At 38.0% G+C, this 17,376-nt stretch overlaps 1 protein-coding gene across 1 annotated transcript; it reads right to left on the reverse strand.

Moving 5' to 3' along the window:
- Window positions 1-1,561: 1,561 nt before the first annotated feature.
- Window positions 1,562-16,779, reverse strand: EIF2S3 (eukaryotic translation initiation factor 2 subunit gamma). Its single transcript, XM_061137260.1, has 12 exons — window positions 16,633-16,779; window positions 16,029-16,092; window positions 14,956-15,083; window positions 14,745-14,866; window positions 12,314-12,408; window positions 10,949-11,107; window positions 9,597-9,731; window positions 8,208-8,302; window positions 7,649-7,793; window positions 6,040-6,209; window positions 5,516-5,688; window positions 1,562-2,146 (listed from the first exon to the last, which is right to left on the reverse strand). The coding sequence occupies exons 1-12, from the start codon at window positions 16,699-16,701 to the stop codon at window positions 2,083-2,085; spliced, it is 1,419 nt and encodes a 472-aa protein (XP_060993243.1). The 5' UTR covers window positions 16,702-16,779; the 3' UTR covers window positions 1,562-2,082.
- Between the last annotated feature and the right edge of the window lie 597 nt (window positions 16,780-17,376).

The following is a 17,376-nucleotide window of genomic DNA, read 5'->3' on the forward strand; positions in this document are numbered from 1 at the left end:
AAAAAAGAGTGAAATAGCAGAGCAAGCTTTCTAGGTCAGCCTGGAAATTATTTGGATGACGTCAAAGCTAGTGTCCTCGTGTCCCCCATTTTCATGAGATGAACTTTACAGTTTATGAGTTTTACTGGGTTGGCCAAAAACTTCGTTTGGGTTTTCTGTACAATGTTATGGGAAAACCCGAACAAACATTTTGGCTAACCCAATACATAGCATTCTCTTACAAAAAGAGTAACTCTGGCTGTGTTACCCCAGAGACTGCAGTGGGACAAGTGTGGAAGGCAGGAGTTGTTACAGGGCTATTCTAGGTGAGAGCCACTGGTGGCTGGGAGTAGGACAACAGCAGTGAAGATGGTGAGAACTGGTCAGATTGTGAAAATATTTTAACAGGAGAGACAAGAGGATTCACATATACAGTTACTTTCATCAGTAACATCACACTATAGGCAGATTCTCAACCAGGTACAACTTTTACTGAGAATCACTGTATGGAGTTCAGGTTCTATGAAAATATGGCCTGTTGTTTTCATATTTGTGTATTCCCATTTACAGTAAGTACAGTGCTTTGCAAATTTATTGAAAGTCATGTGCATGTCTGAAATAGTTCTGACATGAGATTAATTACAACAAACAAGTCAACTTGGGTCTTATGTTACTCCAGAACTTCAGGTAGAAGGTGCTTATGTTAGACATAAAATCAATGTCTGGATTAAAATCTTGCTTCATTAAACTGTGTTTCTCATGCTATAATGCAACCTTTCAAAGTCAAGCAACTATGTAATATTAATATGCTTCCTCAAAACTTACGTTAACAACCAGAGTCAGAGCTTTTAAACTTCTACATGTCAGCATGTCCAATGCCCAAAAGAGCACAAGGCTACAACTGCAGAATAAAGTCCTACATGAAATGCAAATTTAAGAAAAATAAACTAAAGAGTATTATCAGACTACCCAAACATAGTAAGAATCTGTGTTATTTGATAAACCTACTTCTCAACTCTCTAAATTTGTTTTTCAACACAGGGGAGCTTTAAAAAAAAAAATAACGCCTGGGCTCCATCCAAAGCCAATTAAAACCAGAATCTCCATGGAGCACTTTTTAAAAAAAATAAAAAACTTCTCCAACAATGCTAGTATCAGCCCGTTAAGAACCACTGCTTCAACAGAATTTTATGAAAGATAAAATAAGCAAAATTAAAATGCACAGCACAGGAAAAGTATAGGAAAAGGGAGAGTAAGTTAAAACCCAAAGGGCTCACCCTTTGCTACCTCCTCCAACTACCAAAGATTACTAATATTAGGATATACATCATAATCTTATCAATTAGGCTGGAAGATAAAACATAAAATAAAGCCTGGAAAGATCTTTGCTACTTAACTAAAATCATCTGGTGTTTACAATACTTTCCAATGGGAGAAGGCTATAGGGTTTCAGGTGTAAAGCAATGCAGAGACAATCGCAGGGCACCAGGTGGAGTAGCTGAAAACTTCGGGCTCTAGTTTCCTGTGCTCTAGTCCAGAAAGGGAAAGGGGAGAGAAAGGCCATGTCCATGGAAACAAGCGCTCATGCCTGAAAGGATAATTTTATTTGAGTCTATTTTCACTCAAAATTTTAAAAAATAAAGCAACATAAAATATGGGGAAAGGGAAGTTGGTCTTTGAGAATTTGTCAAGTTTTTACTGCTACAACAATCCTTCAAACCTGGAGCTACTTAAAGATGAATCATGAAAAATAAGAACAAAGACTTTATTTCAAACAGGTTCAGTAGTATGTCTACTACAGCAAAGTCTGGTTGTAGCAGTTTCCTTTCAAATCTGCACTGACGTATAAATTAGACATTATTTGGGAATGATTAATTTCTGGTAAAATGTAGATTCAATCCAACATGATGCTAATTTCTACATTTATTGTAGGCTCTATTTCAGTACTAGAGGTTAAATTTTCATCACCAAAAAATGAGAATAACCTTACAGCTACTACTAAGGTAATGAGCTGTGAAATTACTTTCCCAGTATTGTTCTGAAAATATACCCCTAGGTTGTTAAGAGAAATTCCAACTTCATCCAAATCTGTTATTTAATTCTTCAGTCATCATCTACTGTTGGCTTGATTGTCACTCCTCTTCTTATTTGACCCCAACCAATTAAACTGCAAAATGAAAATAAAAGAAATCATGAATTTTATATCCGCTTCATTATCATTACCACATCATCACATGACACAACTAGTTTTACTAGTTTTACAACTTGCCTATCTGCTCAAATTGAATGTTTCTAAAATCTGCTCCTCCGGAAAGAAAGCTCACACTATCTTCATAGACCCAGAGATGGGCTCTGGCCAGAAGGACTGACAGGAAAAGCAAACAAAAAGTTGCTACTATAAACATGCTCAACTTCGCAAATACACCTGCCCCTTCAGAACCACTAATGAAGAACATTCCAGTCCACCCAAGGAACCATGCTAACATACAAACCACTTCAGTCTGATTTTTTAAAATTCTTTTTTCCTTTTTGAAAAAAAAATTTATTATTTTTTTTAACAGTTCGCAGCACTTCAACAGGTCACATGGCTTTCTCATGACTTTAACTGGTAAAGGAAATTAAGAGATGACCTAGAGTAGATAATCTATAAACAGATTACTCTCAATAGCAGACGGATTTCTGCTCCATCTGTTTCAGTGTCTGCTTTAGTCCAGGACAGATTGTTATCTAAATTGTATGTTCCAGACAAGAACTTACCTAAGCATGGGTTAAAAACAATAAATCTAAAGAACATTTCTTTTAACAATTTTAACATACTTGCTTATTTTTAAGCAACATCTAAAATTTCATTTGGACAGAATCCTCTTATAATATTAGTAGATACACAAAGATCATTCCTTTCTTTAAAAATACACTGGGAAAAAGGAAAAAAAAAAAAGATAAAAAATACACTGGAAATCAGTCTGTCTATAACAGCAAATAGTATAATCACATGAGAGTCAGATCAAGCAGGCATGAATCACCACAAAGCAGGATGATTTATTTAAAGGTTTAACTCTGTCTCAATTAGAAATAATTCAGATCTTCTGAACAGTACATGATTAGATCATCCTGAGGCCCTGTGCCAGGGAAGCCTTAATAAGGGAGGTAGATAGTGAGGAATAAACAAAACTAAACCAAAGGTGATTTAAGTAATTATGTGGACAATCAGGACACAAAACAGTCTAATGTAGAAGGTTTATATGAGACTAAGCAGGAGGAATTTAAAATGCATTCAAGTAGACTTCCACAAAGGTCCTGAATCATAAAGTAGTGGGAAGTTACTAGAAATTACTGAGTACTGCATGAAAAAATGTTCTAGGAAGATTAATTTTGACTGAATGCTTAAATAACAGTAGAAGAGGCATATTAGCAACCTTTTGCAATAACTTTTAAGTGTGAAATGATGATGGTATGGGCTACAGAGAGGTCACACAGAATAGAAAGCAAAGGGTAGATTTAGTACCTAACCAGGAAAAGAGAAAAGAGGAGTCAACAATATGTGTATGTTTCCAAGCTCTATCCACTCAAAGGGCCCTGAAGAAACAGCACCTTTGGAGAAGTGAGCACACCTCAGTTCAGTTCAGTCACTCAATCGTGTCTGACTCTTTGCGACCCCATGAATCACAGCACACCAGGCCTCCCTGTCCCTCACCAACTCCCAGAGTCTATCCAAACCCATGTCCATCGGGTCGGTGATGCCATCCAGCCATCTCATCCTGTGGTCCCCTTCTCCTCCTGCCCCCAATCCTTCCCACCATTAGGGTCTTTTCCAATGAGTCAACTCTTTGCATGAGGTGGCCAAAGTATTGGAATTTCAGCTTCAACATCAGTCCTTCCAACAAACACCCAGGACTGATCTCCTTTAGGATGGACTGGTTGGATCTTCTTGCAGTCCTAGCACACCTAGCACCCAAATCTTCATTTCTAACACCACTTCCCACTAAGAGGAACCAGGGCTCCCTGGAGAAATGGCCAATTCTAAACTGGAGCAGGGGAGACACACAAGGTGACTTCAGAACAACTTGAGCCAGAAAGCAAGGAACTATTAAAAAACAAACCCAACAGAGACATACTGAAGCTTCCGCAGCTCCCAAACTGTCCGTGGGGTTGTGATCTGCTTCAGAAAGCAGAGTAGAGGGTTTGTCTTCTGGGAAGATAAAAGTCATTTTCTCTGAAAAGTCCTCTTATATAGTTGGCTTTTGCATTCTCCAGAAATAGGAGGGCAAGGATTTGATGTCGCCTGAGTCTAGGTTTCAGTTGAAGTAGAGAGAATACAGTGGCTATTCCCCAAAAGTCCATAGTGGGGTGTAGTTACCTCCAGAATATGTCACTGTTAATTTAGCATGGGTTTCATGATAGTCATAGAGATGGACCCCTTAATAAAATAATAGGTTAAAAAATATGGGGAAATACCAACAGGACATAGGAGCCAGTTTGTCTCCTGGACAAATTCTAGACATCAAAATAAGTAAGTACAGTAATGAATCGGTAAGGGCCTGCTGAATAAAATAGGACTCCATGAAAGCATATTATAACTAGGTAAGTTAATAATGGGGAAGAAAGAATGTCAAACGACAAATGATGAGTGACAGAGTTAGAGTTTGGGGAGATGGGTAATCACCATTTTGTAATCACTATAATCAAGCTCAATTCAGACAAAAATCATCAGTGGATGCTAAGCTAAATCCCTACCCCTGGGGGGAGGGTGGGGTGTGATAAGGAACAGACTATTTGCATAGGGTCTCCCCCAAAGAATACTAATTCACAACTGTAAAGAGTAACTATAGGGTGGAGAAACTGGCTAATGCCTTGCCTGTATGATCAAAATTAACCTCAACAAGAAGCAATCAGATAACATGCATCTCTAGTTATGACTCCCTGAGGAGACATCACCACCTACCTGAAAATATCCTAACCAAGAATACATAACCTGAACCTAATCTTAGGAAACATCAAATAAACCCAAATTGAGGAACAATCTATAAAGTAACTAGCTTGTATTCTTCAAAATTGCCACTGACAAGTAAGACAAGGAAAGGCTGAGGAAATTCCAAATTAGAGATCAAAGAGCCATGAAAACTAAATGCAGTGCATGACCCTAGACAGGAAGAAGACAGACGACATTATCAGAACAAGTGATAAAACTGACTATAGACTTTAGTATTTTAACAATGTTAAGCTTCTTGAAGTGGTTATATAAGATAATCTTGTTTTTAAGAAATATATACCAAAGTATTAAGAGATAAAGGGGCAACCTATTTCTCAAACAGTTCAGAAAAAGGGAGGTATTAAACCTAAATTCACTGGTTTTTGCATAGCTTGTGTCTATCACAAATCGGGCCTAGAAATACAGATTTCAAAATCATCCGAATAAACAGTTGAGAATTAAAGCCATGGTACAGTAACTGTTGCGTTCAAGGTAAAGTGTGTTTGTGAGTGTGTTAAGTAAGCTATGTCTTTTTTATTAGACACTGACAAAGGCTAATAAACTTACCGCCAGTGTTTCTCAACTCTTCGGCTAAGTGCAATTTTTTCTCCTACTTCTGTGCACACAGGATTAGTCAAGACGATTTTGCCCAAATCAGCCTTGACTGCACTAACTCTTCCTCCTGTTGACAGGGATCCTATATTCACCATAAGCACTTCATTCTTAGACAGCTTTTGTACCTAAGGAAATCAAGTGGTGAAAAATAAACCCCCAAATCAAGAAGATGCTTTCCAAATAACTGCTTATTTTCCTACCACCTTACCAACAAAAGACATCAGCAATTTTTCATCTCTGCCAACCTGATTTCAGTTAAGATTTTTAAGAAAAACATACAGATAACAGGAATTATCATGTCACTGTTATATAGGACATACTGTTTCCTGTTTTGTTTTACTTTAGACTGCCACATGCAAGTTCTCGATTTTCAGGAAGTCAAATTTATTTACCTTCTCTCTTTTCTTAATCCTATGTTAACTAAAAGTATGAACCTCAAAACTGGTCTTAACGTCACTGGCACTTGAAGCACTTACTTTCGCTGCTTTCTTGTCTCCTTCAGTGCGAACACCTAGAAGCCGTCTAAGCAGGAAATAGGAAATTTCCAATTCTGTGAAGATCTCAGGTAAAGCTCCAACTGCACCAAGTACTTGCCCCACCATTCTGTCAGCCCGGCACAAAGTGGGGTCAATTTTTGTTCCAACTCCTGATCCAAAATAAGATATATGTGGTCCAACATTTTATTTCCGTTTACCCAAAAACCTTATTCAAACTAGTACAGCACATACCTACCTACACATTTTAATACACAACTTATATTTTCATACTCGTTTATTGGCTACGTAGATGTGACAATAGTTATCTGAAGGAAGAGAACTGTAAACCCACAAGTTAGTTGGGTATTTGAGGACGATTCTCTTGATTTAAATTGTAAGCAAAGGACAAACAGAGATAACAGCCTAAATAAAAAATGAATCTGAATATCCTTAATGAAGGCTGAAACAATACAAAATTCATGAGCAGTTTGCAGGATATTTACCCCCATTTCTCCCCTGAAAGAATGATCAAAAAGATAGCTTAAAGATTTTAAGTGATTCCTGGGATTGATTTCAAAAAATTTTAGCTGCATGTCTTTCATGGAGGAGAGAAGACATAAAGATGAGGCAAGAATGGTTAAGTATTGGGAATTCCCTGGCAGTTCAGTGGTTAGGAATTGGCACTCTCACTGCTGTAGACCTAAGTTCGATCCCTGGTTGGAGAACTAAGATCCTGCAAGCCATGCAGCACATCCCCCCTAAGAAACAACTGTATTGATAATCTTTGAAGTTGCGTGGTGGCTACATGACCACACATTACACTACTCTCTGTACTTTTATGTTGGAAAAGTTCCATAAGTTAAACCTTAAAAGTCCCAAGAGTTTCCTTATTTACAAAACAAACAAAAAGGATAAAATTATACACAGCAAACTCCTAATTACAAAATACAATAGAAAAATGAATTAAAGAGCCAAACATCAGAGAACAAAAAGACGAACTCCTTCACACCAAACATTTTCTTTAATCCAAAAGTTATTAACACCTCTGACTAATTCTCACTGTATCTTGCCTTTTTCTGGGTATCTGGTAATACACTACTGTATGAGACCAGGAAACCCATATATTATTTCAGTAACAGCAAGATAATGGAAGTTATAATCTTTAATTCCCACCTCAGTGTTTAACTATGATCTATCATGATTTAATTGACATGTGTGGGTAACTCTCCATTTGAAAAATCATACAAAAACAACAAAAAAACCACACTACCCTAAAATCATGTTTAAAAAAAACTATGGTTAGGCATTTTTACATTTTAGGCCATAAAATTTACTTTGGTACTGCTAAAAAGGAGCTACTTTAAAAATTAAACCAAAATTCTTATGTTTAAAAATAATTTTCACAAGCATATGAAATCATCATATGACCTAAAATCAACAGCTTAACCACATAAACATTCCCCTACCCTGCTCAATCATTAAACATCAAATGCTGATTCTTGTTGATGTTTGACAGAAAACAGCAAAATTCTGTAAAGTAATTACCCTTCAAAAAAAATAAATAAAGTGGCAAAAAAAACCCCTGTAGGGATGAGAGGAAAAGCCTTACCAATAAGACCTCCTGGGGCAGCATACTGAAGATCATTATGCTCTGCGAAAAGTGATACAATTTTGGAAAAGATAGGTTTACACATGAGTTTTCCTTCACTGTCTTTGGAAACAATACCAGGTCTGACTTCTATCTCCTGGCCCACCTGTAAAAATATAAATTAATAATTAGAATTTGTGGGACAATACCATTTTCCTTACATACGAAAAGTCCTAAGAGGAAGACCACGAAACTGAAAGGTCATCCTTATTTCAAAGATCACTATTCAAAAAAAAAAAAGATGTGGAAGAGATCTTCAAATTCAGAACCATCCAAATGTTTTGAACAACCTATCATATAAGCCTATTGCCAATTTAAAATGTGCTTCATATTCATAGAAGCCTATAAAGTTTGAGGTCAAACACACTTAAAAGATACACTGGTAAACAAAGAAATCTACATCAAGTACTAGACACCATGAAGAAAAAAATTATTTTTCAATTTGAGTGTCTATACTATTCTCCTACTTAGGACAAGAGAAAAAATAAAGCAAAAACACAACAATCAAAATCCAGTTTACCTTCAACACTCCTTTTAGAATACTACCACCAGCTACACCCCCCTTAAGGTCATCAACCTCACAGCCAGGTTTGTTGACATCAAAGGATCTAATAACTAAAAGAAAACAAAACAAATTAAAGCCAATTCTATTCACTTTAACTTCAGAAAAATTTATTTTTTGTAAGTTAACTTTTCTTAAATAGTAGACACATAAAATTTACACAAGGAGACTTTGTCACAAAGTTTAAAATTATTATTCCAGCTAAGTATACTGCAATTTTAATTATGCTAGAAAAAGCAGAAGTAACTTAAAAGTACATTGATAGGAGGCATATTATGGTACACCCATAGTATGGAGTATCATGCAGCTATTAAAAAAAAGACTGTTAGAGGGGAGAATAGTTTGAGGGAGAATGGATACATGTGTATGTATGGCTGAGTCCCTCTGTTGTCCACCTGAAACTATTACAACATTCTTAATTGGCTATACCCCAATATAAAATTAAAAACTGGAAAAAAAAGAAAGAATGTTAAGAGTATATGTAATGATGTAGAAGGAAAACCTTCATCTGTTGTTCAGGAAAAAAGAAAAGACTAGTTATGCATAGTATGATCCCATTTTCACATACAAAAACTGAAACAAGAAACGTATTATGTTTATACATGATGATATGAACAAAGAGAAAGGTGCACAAACAGTACACACCAATTGTTAACTGTAACTTCAGGGCTAAGGGGTGAGGCAAGAATTGTGGACCTTTCTGGTCATGTACCTTTATATGACTTCTGCAACAAAAAGATTTAGTTTCAAAACTTCAAAACAACCCTAGGACTATGTGACCTGCACTTCAGTCCTGAGAACAGGAACCATTAACAAGGGGTACTCATTACAATAATCCAAGAGAACCCTGCCCACAACACACAGAAAGGGCTGGGGGGCGCCTAGGTGAAGCTTCAGAGGGTTCAAATGTCTGTTGTGAAAAGGTTCCACCATCCATGTACAAATCATGAGTTTAAATGATCAAATTATACCAATATTGATACCACAAACTTAAACAAATGAGAGAGATGAATAACTTCATTAATGGTACAATGAAATCATTTGTAAGTCCTAATATCCTGTTTCTAACTAAAACATAATTCCATAAGGCATACTTTATTGCTCCATCTTGATCATGTAACATAACACATACCAAGCACAAAAAGGCTAAAAGTTGTGTCTGTATTCAGGATTCTTATCCAGTAATGCAATCTAACTCTGCTAATACAATCTCAGAATTAACTGACTTAAAAAAAAAGTTTTTCATGGAGACTGTAATTTATTATCACCTCTGCAGAAATCATTGGTGATTCCCTTAAAGAGGAATCAGCAATGTGGTAAAGATCAGATAAAAATTCTATTACTTACCAATAAGTCTGGGTTCTGAAGTAAAGTCTCTTGGGGGTACTGGAATTTTCTTTACTATGTACTCACAGACAACTTCAATATTGTATTTTAGCTGAGCAGAAATTGGGATAATAGGAGCGCCTTCTGCTACTGTACCTATAAGACAAAATTTTCAAAAGATCAAAATTTTTCAGTTTTATAGAGCCTGTTCTTTATATATTATAGGAAACAGTTAAGATTATTAAAATAGATGCCTAAATATACCCACATATACCCACAGCAACAGGCAAAAATGGTCATTCTTTTCAGAAAAGTGTCAGTATTCTATGTTTGTTTCTACTCCTGAAAATTAACACTATTGCATTCAAGGGGAAAAAACTCAAATTTTACTAATAGATAAAAACTGTTTAAAGGATTAAAATACTTAACACTCCTGGGAAAGACCATTTTACTAGTTGAAAGGTTTCTTCAGTTCAGTGCAGTCGCTCAGTTGTGTCCGACTCTTTGCGACCCCATGAACCGCAGCACGCCAGGCCTCCCTGTCCATCACCAAGTGCTGAAGTCCACCCAAACCTATGTCCATTAAGTCGGTGACGCCATCCAACCATCTCAGCCTCTGTCGTCCCCTTCTCCTCCTGCCCTCAATCTTGCTCAGCATCAGGGTCTTTTCAAATGAGTCAGCTCTTCGCATCAGGTGGCCAAAGTATTGGAGTTTCATCTTCAACACCAGTCCTACCAATGAACACCCAGGACTGATCTCCTTTAGGATGGACTGGTTGGATCTCCTTTCTAATAACATGCAACTGATCTCCCAATAAAAGTCAAAACAAAATTATAGTCTCTTGCTAATCAAAGACTAATGGCATACATAATATCTGCTCCTTATGGTTCATGAAAGAAATGTACCAAACACAATGAGGCTTTAATCAAAATGAGACATTCTTTTTTGTTATGAGAGAACTGGATGCAGAAGAAGTCAACCTTTCTCACAAGAAAAACAAGGATAAGAGAGAATCTAATGTCAACAATAAGATGTCTTCCCTGAAATGAAAAACACCATGTTATTAAAGGAAAGGAACACTAAAGATAAATCACTATCAGTTCCAATTCTAAAAGTAGCTGATCAGTAAGGATAGTCTAAGACTGAAATTTTTTTATGGATCTTAAAAAATATTTATTTTTGTGCCCATGCCACAAAGCTTGTGAGATCTGTTTCCCAACTGAGGGATTGAATCAGTGCCCTCGGAGTAAAAGCAGAGTCCTAACCAGTGGACTGCCAGGGAATTCCCAAGACCAAAGTTTTTTTTTTTTAAAGCTTTTGCTTATTTTACCATTACTGAGGAAGATTTTTATTAGGTATTATAGCTTCTTACCTTGAACAAATGCAAGGATCTGTTCATACTGTTCTTTAGCCTGGCTTTCTTTTACCAAATCAATTTTATTTTGTAGAATCAAAATATGCTTCAGTTTCATGATTTCTATAGCAGCCAAGTGTTCAGATGTCTGAGGCTGAGGACAAGACTCGTTACCAGCTAGATGATAAAGAATAAAAAAGATGCATGAGAATTAGCTAGAACTATCTGTCAGAATAGGAAAATCCGTAAGAGGCAGATTAGTGGTTGCCAGGGAGTGAAGGAAAGGGGGATTAGAGTGATTTCTTAATGGGCACAGGGTTTCCTTCTAGGGAGACAAAAATGTTCTGGAACTCAATAGCGCTGATGCTTGTAAAACACTGTAGATGTACTTAATATCACCAAATTGTATACTTTAAATAGCTATAGTGCTAACTTTTATGCTATGTATATTATACTATTAAAAAAACCAAAACAAAACACCTACCTGACATCTAAAAAAAGGAAATGCTTGAATGCCCTAACCCTATTCAAAACAAAAGTCCTGGATTATTGCCAAGCATTCAACTTTTGCCCCTGCTCCACCCCTTGTGCCTGCATTCACTGGAGTCTCCTGATTATTAGAGTCTCTTTCCTGGTCTTAAGCCAGAAACTTAAAAATCTACAAGTCTGGCATTTCAGGGTTTGCCCTTGGCTTTTGCTCAAGCTTAAGGTAGAGCCCCTGGCTCTATCCAGTTTTAGAGATGCTCTGACCTGGTCAAGCTCCTGAGACGTGGGGAGTGATTAATGGAAGACACTTAACACAGTCCAAGAATTTCAACTACTATCAGAGGCTACTCCCTAACAAATAGAGGAAAGAAAAAATAACCATTGGTGTTATCAAGAAGTAGGTATGTTTTGCTGGATACTCCAATGACCATCCTTCCTAAATAGTGATGTTTAGGTATGTCTTATACTCTATCCACTCAGCCTACTTTTAAAAATTATCTCTCACAGCAACAAAATCTCTTGCCAGCTCACATAAGGTGGCACAACTCCAGACTTGAAAATCACAGTTCATCTACTAGACTTCAGCACTTATTATAAATGAAATTTGCATCTAATAAAACCATTATACACCAATGTGGCAGTAAACACTTCAAAGATGCACACATACAAAAAAATTTAAAACTAAATAAATCATTTCATGGAATCTAAGGGGACAAAATGCACTACAGACTTTAGATCACTGGAAGACAAGGATGTCATACTGGGTGACATGTTAGTTCCCATTCCTGTCACCTTTAGACACAGGATGTGGTCCTTAAAGGCCTTAGTTTTCCTTTAAGTATTCCGTCTTGGATTTGCTTCACAGTGATTTGTTGAAACCAATTCTGATGTATTTACCTATCAACAGAAGAGCAGCATCCATCACTGCGGCACCGTTCAGCATAGTAGCCATCAGAATGTCGTGGCCAGGACAGTCAACAAAGGAAACATGCCTAACAAATTAAAAAATAACCATCAGTCCTAAGATCAATCAATACGTCAACATTTGAGTTACAGATTCCCTAAAATTAAACCCCGTTAAGTATAGAATGTCAATACAGCGTAAGAATATGCAAATAATTCTTATTTTTGTAAAGTCAAGCAGTTACAGGACTTGTTGTTTCTAGACTTTAGAAATAAGACCACCTACTGGCTCAATTATACTTCAGAAACAAACAAAAATTTCATAGAAACAGAGATCAGATTTGTAATTAACAGATCTATGGTTACCAACAGTGGGGTTGGGGGAAAAAGGAATCAGATGAAAGCAGTCACCAACTTTTTTAAGATAAAGAATTACTAGGGGTATAACATACAATACAATAGATATAGTTAACACCACTATATGTCATACATGAAAATTGTTAACAGAACAAATCCTGAGTCTTCATCACAAGGAAAGATATTTTTTTCTCTTTATTTAAGCTTATATCTATATGAGATAATGGATGGTCACTAAACTTACTGTGAAAATCATTTCAAAATGTATGTATGTCAAATTATTATGCTGTATACCTTAAAGCTTATACAGTGCTGTATGCCAATTATATCTCAATAAAACTGGAGAGAAAAAAATAAAATATGAAAAGAACAAAAATTACCCATTGGCTAAGAGTAAAATCACTGCAGATCATTACAAAGCAAATGAAATTAGTCATGTATAGAAATAACTGAAGAAACACAAACTCCCAAATCCAATCAAAGAAAATATGGTATAAAGTAAATATTGGGAATGTCATTGATTTGAAAGCTAAAACTGTTAACAGAATGGGCAGTGCTATCTGAAAAAATCTGCCAAAAACTTCTCCAGCATCTTGAAAAGCTGGAAATGCCAATGAGAAGTAGAGATGAGAGCACTATCTTAACAAAACTATGCTACTCATTTGGAACCATTATTTTTAACAGTTGTATGCTCACACTCATAATCTAAAATAGGGGCAGCAAACTGTCCCACTGTCATAATCACTCATGTACATCACGACTGCTTTCCTAACACAAGAGCAGAAATAAGTAATTCAAAAGAGAATCTGTGACCTGCAAAGCTGAAAATACTTATTATTGGGCCCTCTCTAGGACAAGTTTGCTAGTAAGGGCCACAAGAAGGGTGAGGCAAGTGAGGCACTTGACACACATGCAAAATTTAAGGGTAGACCCAAAAAGCCAGTAATCAAAACAAATAATATTTAAGTACTTAAAAAAAACCAAAATTCATACAAGAAAATCCAAGATGAACAAAATATGAAAAATTTACTGAAAACAGGATCAGCAACGATGCCATGCCAAAAGCAAAACAAACAAAAAATCCAGTGATAATGAAAAGAAAAAAACAGTAATTTGAGCCTCTCTTTATTTTACTTTAGGAATTCCCTGCCCGTCCAATAGTTAGGACTCCAAGCTTTCACTGCAGGGGGCCCAGGCTCAATCCCTGATCACAAGGCATGTGGCATGCCCCCCAAAAGTTTTAATTTAAAAGTAAATAAATAACACTGTTTACTTTGATTGTTGTTGTTTAGTTGCTAACTCATGTTCTCTCTTGTGACGTCATGGACTGTAGCCCACTAGGCTGCTCTGTTCATGGGATTTCCCAAGCAAGATTACTGGACAGGGTTGCCATTTCCTTCTCCAAGATTCTTCCCACCCAGGGACAGAACCTGCATCTCCCGCATTGCAGGTGGATTCTTTACTGCTGAGCCACCTGGGAAGCCCTTATCTTCATCTTGATTACCAGGCCTAATTTTTTTCTTAAAGCATTCTCCCTCTCCTCAAACTCAGCCTCATTCACCTCTCCCTAGCCCCAGCTCTGCCTTGCTCTACAACTTCCCTGTGGACATCCCCAAACACCATAAACATCACCAGGTGGATATCAGTATCCTCCAATAAAGAATATATAATCATATTCAGAAAATAAATGGGTTACAAGTCCTTGTATTTAAGAGAGGTGATTAAGAATGGCTTTGTTCCCTTATCTAAGGCAAAACCAACACTGTTCAAGAGAAATTTAGGAAGCCTGGCAAAAAGAATCCCTTAAATCCAATGAGCTGTGCTTCCCTCTGTTTCATTTTGCTTATGTGATACTTTTCCTTTGGAGCACTTACACGTATGTGTCTTAATGTAGTTTTAAATACTTGACTTTTCAAATTACTGTCATTATGGACCAAAAAAATAAAGGAAAAATAAAGCCATTCAACAATTAGGTTCACTGTGTAACATCTCAATTAAATATCTCAAAAAGTACAAACCACACAACAAAATATGAAATGTTAAGTGTTTTTAGCACAAAAAAGGTCACCTGACTAATTTGAAGTTCCCTTTGGTCCCTGGAATGTCTGTAGGAAACTCATCGGGTGTGCTACTTCCACAGGATCTGTAACATTCTGGCCGAGGACAACTTGGGTCGTCAAGTTTATAAATCTAAAAGTTTCAATAAGAAAAGACTTGGATTTGTTATCTGCACATTCAACAATTAAAGTGAGTTTTTCATTTCACTGTACACAGCTCACCTTAGCATTAGCATAGCCAAGTTTGATTGTAATATTTCTTTCCAGTTCATTTTTGAAACGGACAGTGTGGACTCCAGAAATAGCTTTTACAACTGTAGATTTCCCATGAGCTACGTGACCAATTGTACCTACAAAGTACAAAAAATTAATTCAAGTGCATTTGGTTACACCACATATTTTTTCAATTTTAGAGGAGAAAACCCAAAGCCATAACTCACTATGAACATCACTGTAAAACCAACAGTGACTTTGACTTTTCCTCCTATGTATCCCTGATTACAAAAACTTATTATGATACAGGACTGAAGAGAACTTTCCGTGTGACTTGACAACCTTGTTTTAAACCATACTGAGCATAATAAAAGCCATCCATCTTTAATCACAGAAAACAGTGCCTTCATTTAAAATAAACCCTTGTAAAAAAGTGCATGAAACTTTGTATATTAAGAAACTTTTCAGCATTTTCAGAGCGAAGTAAGTAGGAAGAGCCCTGACACACAAAAAAGGAATCCATGGAAACAAGAGAAAAACTCAGGCATGATTATAGTAATGCTATTAAGGCTAGCACGTATCTTACAACTTTTTTTAAGAGTCTCAAGGTAGAGCCTTACTTTTAAGGAGGTTTATACTGTTTTTGTACAGACTCTCAAATACTCCAAGTTTACACTCAGTCAACATAACTTCTCCAAAGTTCCAGGTGCCAATTAAGGGGAAAAAAAAACACCCTAATTATAGCTTATGCACATATCAAACAAAACTTTCACAAACTCTGCTCTTGCAACAACCCTGTGTGGCAAGTACAATCACATTTCCCCTCTGCTTTACTAGATGACTACACATCCCTTATGCTATTAAAAGTTTTCTTTAAGTCTTTACCTTTTCTTCTCACCTAGTTTATAAGCTAGACATAGGCAACAGGGGCCTCCCACCAAAAATCTAGCAGATGCATTGCTCCCAAGAGCTCAACATCTATTTCTCGAGTATCTGCATCTTCATGTAATTCAGGTACTTACACAAAGGGAAAGATTAAAATTATTTGCTGGAAATTAATGAAATTTCCAAGTTATTCTTACCTATATTAATTGTGGCTTGTCTGCTGATAACTTCATGTGAAAGTGGCGTCAACTTGGAAACATCCTGCAATCAAATATTTCTATATTAAATCATTGTACATAAGATGAATCAAAATTTTGGCTTTACATTGTTACCTACAGCTCGCTACCATTTGAATAGCCCTCTTCTACTTTTAAAGCGCTTTTCCTGTACAATCTTGCATTCTGGAAAGCACTAAAAGTCCTTCATCCTTACACACTGATTATGGGAGATGTGGAGGCTCGGGGTCCCCCAACCTTGAGAGCATTAGCACTAAGGAATGTGTAGATACTCCTTTCCCAAAACTTCCAAAATGAAGAGCCTTAATGACACTTAACATTGTAAGTTTCTAGCCGAATCATTCGGGAGGTTCGGGGCCCCACGACCGCACAGCTCCATGCCCAGCTCCCTAACTGACAGAAGCGCGTGGGGAAGCGCGAGCGCGGCTTAGGGCGCCGGGCTCCAGGTCTCTCTCCTAACTCATGATCCTGACCGCCCGGCACCGCCTCGTTTCACAGCCTCGCGGGAGGCCCGGTCATCCCTACTCCTGAGCGCATTCCGCATACTTCCAGAGCCATGCCTTACCAAAGTAGCGAGATCTTGCCGAGAAAGGTGCGGCTGCCCTAAAGTCACACCAGCCTCGCCCCCCGCCATCTTGCCCGGAGAGGAAGGAAGTCGGCAGCGTCCCTGCCTGAGCGCGCGCAGGCCCCCGGGTGCAGGGCGGAGCAGCGGAGGCGGGAGGGCTGGCCAGGGCCCAGGCCTGGGAGAGGAGGATGGCCGCAGCAGCGGAGGCCTCACTGCTTGGACTTGTCTCCTAATTAATTTGTACAGTTCCCGCCGGCAGGCTGACCAAAAAACACAAGGCCAAGTTTCGGGAGCTACTCGCGGCAGACCTGTTGGCTATTTCTGCAGGCAACGGTGCGGGCAGCCCCAACAAAGGCCCCCGACGAGGCGGGCGATGCCACCTAGGCGCGCGCTGACGAGGGTGAACCCACTTCCGGTTCCCCTAGGGATGGCCGAAAGTTTCCCGGAACCTGGGATTCTTATCTGGGGTGTGAGGATAGACTGTTGGAATGTCCTTCTTTACCGATTTCCATAATTTAATAAGACGAGGTCAGCCCCGGGTCCGTCTCGCCTGTGACGGGGTTCGTGGCCGCGTACCGAGCTGGCGGGCGGTGAGGAGGGCGCCCTCAAGCGGATGTTTTGCGACCCAGGGATGGCAAAAGCAAAGTCTCTAACTTGTTCTCACAGAGAGGTTTCTAGAGCCTGGGAGGTGGTCCATGGTGGCGCTAATGGAGTTAGCACAGGATAGAAGCTAGGTGTCGTGAG

This window comes from Dama dama, chromosome X (genome assembly GCF_033118175.1).
Source record: "Dama dama isolate Ldn47 chromosome X, ASM3311817v1, whole genome shotgun sequence".
Lineage (NCBI taxonomy): Eukaryota > Metazoa > Chordata > Mammalia > Artiodactyla > Cervidae > Dama > Dama dama.

Excerpts from the sequence above, each read along its gene's own strand:
- EIF2S3 (XM_061137260.1), bottom strand. The coding sequence starts at position 16,701 with ATGGCGGGGGGCGAGGCTGGTGTGACTTTAGGGCAGCCGCACCTTTCT. Across the intron at positions 11,108-12,313 it reads TGCTGCTCTTCTGTTGATAG|CTGGTAACGAGTCTTGTCCT; the intron begins GTAAATACATCA and ends TTTATCATCTAG. Across the intron at positions 5,689-6,039 it reads GAGACAAGAAAGCAGCGAAA|GTACAAAAGCTGTCTAAGAA; the intron begins GTAAGTGCTTCA and ends TGATTTCCTTAG.